This window comes from Bison bison, unplaced genomic scaffold, assembly GCF_000754665.1.
Source record: "Bison bison bison isolate TAMUID 2011002044 unplaced genomic scaffold, Bison_UMD1.0 scf7180017864038, whole genome shotgun sequence".
Lineage (NCBI taxonomy): Eukaryota > Metazoa > Chordata > Mammalia > Artiodactyla > Bovidae > Bison > Bison bison.
Genome location: NW_011494610.1, coordinates 3,013,079 through 3,019,629, shown reverse-complemented (window position 1 = coordinate 3,019,629; position 6,551 = coordinate 3,013,079). Strand labels below are relative to the sequence as shown.

Here is a 6,551-nt window from a genome sequence, read left to right as displayed (position 1 = left end):
TCAGACTTAAATTGAAGAAAGTAGGGAAAACCACTAGACCATTCAGGTATGACTTAAATCAAATCCCTTATGATTATACAGTGGAAGTGAGAAATAGATTTAAGGGCCTAGATCTGATAGATAGAGTGCTTGATGAACTATGGAATGAGGTTCGTGACACTGTATAGGAGACAGGGATCAAGACCATTCCCATAGAAAAGAAATGCAAAAAAGCAAAATGGCTGTCTGGGGAGACCTTACAAATAGCTGTGAAAAGAAGAGAGGCTAAAAGTAAAGGAGAAAAGGAAAGATTTAAACATCTGAATGCAGAGTTCCAAAGAATAGCTAGAAGAGATAAGAAAGCCTTCTTCAGCGATCAATGCAAAGAAATAGAGGAAAACAACAGAATGGGAAAGACTGGGGATCTCTTCAAGAAAATCAGAGATACCAAAGGAACGTTTCATGCAAAGAAAAGGACAGAAATGGTGTGGACCTAACAGAAGCAGATGATATTAAGAAGAGATGGCAAGAATACACAGAAGAACTGTATAAAAAAGATCCTCATGACCCAGATAATCATGATGGTGTGATCACTGACCTAGAGCCAGACATCCTGGAATGTGAAGTCAAGTGGGCCTTAGAAAGCATCACTATGAACAAAGCTAGTGGAGGTGATGGAATTCCAGTTGAGCTATTCCAAATCCTGAAAGATGATGCTGTGAAAGTGCTGCACTCAATATGCCAGCAAATTTGGAAAACTCAGCAGTGGCCACAGGACTGGAGAAGGTCAGTGTTCATTCCAATCCCAAAGAAAGGCAATGCCAAAGAATGATCAAACTACTGCACAATTGCACTCATCTCACACGCTAGTAAAGTAATGCTCAAAATTCTCCAAGCCAGGCTTCAGCAATATGTGAACCGTGAACTTCCAGATGTTCAAGCTGGTTTTAGAAAAGGCAGAGGAACCAGAGATCAAATTGCCAACATCCGCTGGATCATCGAAAAAGCAAGAAAGTTCCAGAAAAACATCTATTTCTGCTTTATTGACTATGCCAAAGCCTTTGACTGTGTGGCTCACAATAAACTGTGGAAAATTCTGAAAGAGATGGGAATACCAGACCATCTGATCTGCCTCTCGAGAAATTTGTATGCAGGTCAGGAAGCAACAGTTAGAACTGGACATGGAACAACAGACTGGTTCCAAATAGGAAAAGGAGTTCGTCAAGGCTGTATATTGTCACCCTGTGTATTTAACTTATATACAGAGTACATCATGAGAAACGCTAGACTGGAAGAAACACAAGCTGGAATCAAGATTGCTGGGAGAAATATCAGTAACCTTAGATATGCAGATGACACCACCCTTAGGGCAGAAAGTGAAGAGGAACTAAAAAGCCTCTTGATGAAAGTGAAAGAGGAGAGTGAAAAAGTTGGCTTAAAGCTCAACATTCAGAAAATGAAGATCATGGCATCCGGTCCCACCACTTCATGGCAAATAGATGGGGAAACAGTGGAAACAGTGTCAGACTTTATTTTTCTGGGCTCCAAAATCACTACAGATGGTGACTGCAGCCATGAAATTAAAAGACGCTTGCTCCTTGGAAGGAAAGTTATGACCAACCTAGATAGCATATTCAAAAGCAGAAACATTACTTTGCCAACAAAGTTGCGTCTAGTCAAGGCTGTGATTTTTCCTGTGGTCATATATGGATGTGAGAGTTGGACTGTGAAGAAGGCTGAGCGCTGAAGAATTGATGGTTTTGAACTGTGGTGTTGGAGAAGACTCTTGAGAGTCCCTTGGACTGCAAGGAGATCCAACCAGTCCATTCTGAAGGAGATCAGCCCTGGGATTTCTTTGGAAGGAATGATGCTCAAGCTGAAGCTCCAATACTTTGGCCACCTCATGCGAAGAGTTGACTCATTGGAAAAGACTCTGATGCTGGGAGGGATTGGGGGCAGGAGGAGAAGGGGACGAAAGAGGATGAGATGGCTGGATGGCATCACTGACTCGATGGACGTGAGTCTGAGTGAACTCCGGGAGTTGGTGAGGGACAGGGAGGCCTGGCGTGCTGCGATTCATGGGGTCGCAAAGAGTCGGACACGACTGAGCGACTGATCTGATATCTTTGAGTAGTGATGTTGTGTATTTGCATGTCTCCTTTGGAGAAATGTCTGTTCAAATCCTTTGTCCATTTTTGAATTGCATTATTTGTTGTTGAGTTGTTACAGTTCTTTATGTATTCTGGACATTAATTCTTTATCAAATATGTGCTTTGTGAGTATTTTCTTCCATTCTATGGGTTGTCTTTGTTCTCTTGTGTCCTTTAATGTACCAGCGTTTTTTGGGTAGTTTTTTTGTACTAAAGTTTTAAATTTTGATGATGTCAGAATTTACGTATGCTTTTGGTGTTCTATCCAAGAAATCATTGCAAAATCCAGTGTCATGAAGCTTTCCCCCTGTGTTTTCTTCTAAGAGTTTTATACTTTCTGCCCTTACATTTAGGTCTTTGATCCATTTTGAGTTAATTTGTGAATGTGGTATGAGGTAAGAGTCCAACTTCATTTTTTCTGTGTGTAGATATCTGATTTTCCCAGCACTATTTGTTGAACAGGATTACTTTTAAAAATGCTTTTTAATAGGTTTGTTTAAACCTATTTAAAAAATAAATTTCAAACCAAACCTCTGTGGAAACCTAGAATTCTAAGATACCTTGCTTGGAGATTTATGGCTTTAAAGATTCACTCATAAAACGGCAGGCCCTCTTTCTCTTTAGGATTTAAACAACAAGTGTAAAAATGTGTTCAGCTTATTAAACCATCAGAAATTGCTATGTAAACAGTATATCACCAGGCAGGGGTAAAATGAAACCAGATGGAAAGAAAATTTTATCATGAAAGGAGAGACGAAATTACATTGTCTGGTTAAATTTGTGTTTATAGGATCCTATTCTTAATTCTTAATTTTTTTTTAAATTTAGAACTTTCTTTTGTTTGTAGCTTGAAATATGGATCCTAGGTTAGGGTTAGACTCTACCTCAGGAAATACACAACAGATCGAATCCTGGATTTGGCTACACATTGCCTGTTCAGTAATTTCAGCCACAGGTTCCTGTCAGAGAAATCCTGATCTTGAAACTAAGATTTTACAAGTTCTTTGATTAAAGAATCCCCAGGAATAAGAAAAGCACGGTGCATTGCCCTGTTTAGGATCACTGCTGATCTTGTTTCTCATATTACCGCCCCTGCACAGTGTAGAATCCTTGTGGGCCACGTGCACAGAGATCTCTGCCCCTCTTAGTCCAGCCCCTGCAGGTTGTAAATGGACCTTGTTACAGAGCTGGAGGCAGCTTTTGTTCAAGGCTAGTGGTGCTAGTGGTAAAGAACCTGCCTACCTGTTCAGGAGACATAAAAGTCATGTGTTTGATCCCTGGGTTGGGAAGATCCCTGGAGGAGGGCATGGCAGCCCACTCCAGTGTTCTTGCCTGGAGCACCCCGTGGACAGAGGGGCCTGGGGGGGCTGCAGTCCATGGGGTCACAAAGAGTTGGACACGACTGAAGCAACTAAGCCGGCAGGCAGTTTTGTTGGTTTGCATCTTGCGTTTTCACCAGCAGCAGTGAAGTGTGAGACCCATAGTGGTTTTATAACTGTTGCACTGCAGCTTTTTTTTTAAAGTGGTTTCCAGCGACTTTTCGTCCAAATCAGAAACCCACATACCCAGGTGGAGAGACGTCCATTTGTCCTTGCTGTGGCCCACATAGACTGACTGCTTGTTTCTAGAGTGTGGCTTGCCTGTCCTTCGGGGGCGGGGGGACAAATCCAGGGGGCTTCGGGAGCGCCGCTCCTGAGTGGCCGTGGCTCTCACCGTCAGGCTGATTATATGTAGAGCCCTGCTATGTGTAGATTGCTTATGGTGGATTTATGAGGTGTAAACTGACCAGAATTTGATAGGACGTTTTTTAAAACCTTTTAAATTTCACTGATGCACAGTCCACGTGCTGCTGTGTTCATGGGGTTAGTGCTCAGTCCATAGAGCCTCGGTTCAGTGCTTTTAATTTTAAGGTTTATCATTGCAGCTGGGATATTGACAGCTTTTTAACATGAGTTAACTCTAACCGGTTATTCTTCCTTTAGGTAAATGGAAGAGAGTCAGAAGAAGAAAATCTCAATAAATCTGAAATAAGTCAAGTGTTTGAGATTGCACTTAAACGGAACTTGCCTGTGAATTTTGAGGTAAGCTTATTTTACGCATCTGTTATACTCCTAGTGTTCATCATCAGAATAGTATTTTTCCTAAATAACGTTGGAATGATGATCACATATATGCAAATCTTCACATCTAAGATTCAGACTTCATATTTAGCAAAGCAGTATTTGGTCCTAGGGCAGCCATGAATCTCCAGACAGTCCGTAGGTGGCCTCAGTATGTCTGTGAACCTCCTAAAATGGTCTGAAGGGGATCGTGTTTATGTTCCCATGCGTTTTCTTCTGGAGGGAGGGTCCATTGCCTTCATAAGAGTCTCAGAAGCATATGCTACCCCCCAATATCAAGACTCTGCTCAAGTGTCCAAGTAGTTGTTAAAAGAACTTAGGTTTTGTCATTGTGTGGTGTGTGCCTCCCAGTTCGCCCATTTAGTAACCTCAGTCTGTTATTGGAGACTTTGTGGTCTAAAAACAGTAATTAACAATTACCAGTTCAAAATGGAAAATAAGATCATTTAGTGTATGTTTCCTTCAAAGGCACAGTGAGTCCAGATAGATTAGGCAGGTTGGGGGAATTTTTTTTATTTTAGGTTTCCCTAGGTTTTGAAAATTCTTTGTAAATTCTTTCATTTGAGTTCTGTGCTTGGCTATGCAGGGTTGTATTTTAATAGTTTTTTTAATCAATTATTTGGTTTTTCAAAATTATAAAGTATGTATATATCTAGTTTTCCAAAGAGCTTTAAGCTCAACATACTAGTTACTTGAGACAAATGAAATTTGAGGTGGGACATCTGCTTAAATGGAGAAGGAAATGGCAACCCACTCCAGTATTCTTGCCTGGGAAATCCCATGGACAGAGAAGCCTGGTGGTCTACCAGTCCATGGGGTCACAGAGTCAGACCCAACTGAGCGACTAAGCACAGCACATCTGCTTAAAACAATTTTAAGTGGTTCATAAGTTCTTTTGGCCTTTTTCTGTTTTAAAAAGCCTACCTGAAATTTATTATCCTGTAAAATACTTTAGCTCTGTAGTTTTAGGTAATCCCCAGATTTCATGTCTGAGTTATATGACTTTTATAGGATATCTCCTGTTATGTACTAGTACCCTAAGCTGGCTCCTGAGTTCAGTCCTTACTCTCTCATTCGAATAGAGATGATTTCTGACCTAGCTGGCCGTGCTCACCTGCTGCCATGAGGCCCAGATGGGGCTGGGGAGCTGCCCTTGGGTCACAGGGCCACCCTGCATCCTGCGGCAGTACCCTGCCCTGTCGCAGCAGGCAGGACCAGTGTCTTTTCCCCGCTTCCAGAGCACAGCATGCCAGATGGGGCTGGCATCTTCCTCCCTGGCCCCGCATCCCTTCCAGCCTTTCTCTGTTCTGGGAGGGAGGCAATGAGACAGGACATTCAGAATAACAAGGCTGTTGCTGGGTGGGAACCAGGTGGGCGCTCCACCCAAGGAAGCCACAAGGTCTCCCTGGGAACCTGTTGTGGAAAAGGGAAGAAACACTTTTCCCCACACTAATCCCTGCTGAAGAATTAGTGTGGCACACGAGTGGGTGTTTAAAGACCGGAGGGAGGGATCCGAAGACTGTGGGGTGGGAGAGGCCTGCCTTCTCAGGTCAGACAAAGGTCACAGAGATGACTGCTGGCCAGGGCCCGAGACCCTGGTGATGTGTCTCGCCTGCTCACACTAACCTCTGCTCTGCCTGAGGGTCCCCGAGCTCCTTGGACCTCAGTAAGGGATTGCCAGTTTCTGTTTTTGCTTTGGAATTTGGGAATGAGATTGCCTCTGCCCCACCTCTACTTGTGTTTAGGTTTTAGATTTGGCTTTCAGACTTTGCTGTTCAGGAATAAATAACATACAGCAGGGAATTGTCAAGTAGTCACAAAAGAAATTGTGGGAATGCCCTCTGGTGGTGACTGTCTCTTAAGGTAATTATTTTAAAACATGACAGTTTGTGTGTACGTGTAGCATTGAGTTTGTTAGTATGAGTGCTTTTATTATTAATTAGCTCTCACGGAGCAAATGTTCATCAAAAGTCAAATGTTAGCTTCCATTATTAGGTTGGGCAGGAGCTTGCATTTTTTCCCCACAGTTCTGTCTCTGGCACCTGGAAGATTAGTTGGCAAATATTGGATATTGGATGCTCAGGGAACAGTTACTAAGTAAATGAAAAGAATAGGTTTTTTTTGTTTTTTCGTTTTTCGACAGCAAGATATGTCATGTTGGAAGCAATAGGAGAAAACAAGAACCATTCGTATAATTTTTCAGAAAAGTAGAGACCGCTTGCTTTTTGATAAAGTCGTTGTAGTTAAAAGTATTGTGCTGATTGACAAGTCCCTGGGAGGCAGTCGTGACTTGATCCCACTG

General features: G+C 42.4%; 1 protein-coding gene across 7 annotated transcripts in view; it reads left to right on the top strand.

Annotated features, from left to right (window-relative positions):
- Positions 1–6,551, top strand: part of STAU1 (staufen double-stranded RNA binding protein 1) — a 61,504-nt gene that overhangs the window by 36,810 nt on the left and 18,143 nt on the right. For all 7 annotated transcript variants that reach the window (XM_010835074.1, XM_010835075.1, XM_010835073.1 and 4 more), the window contains one exon: positions 4,112–4,210. In XM_010835074.1, the coding sequence (XP_010833376.1) occupies positions 4,112–4,210 (99 nt within the window). The remainder of the gene's footprint in view (positions 1–4,111; positions 4,211–6,551) is intronic.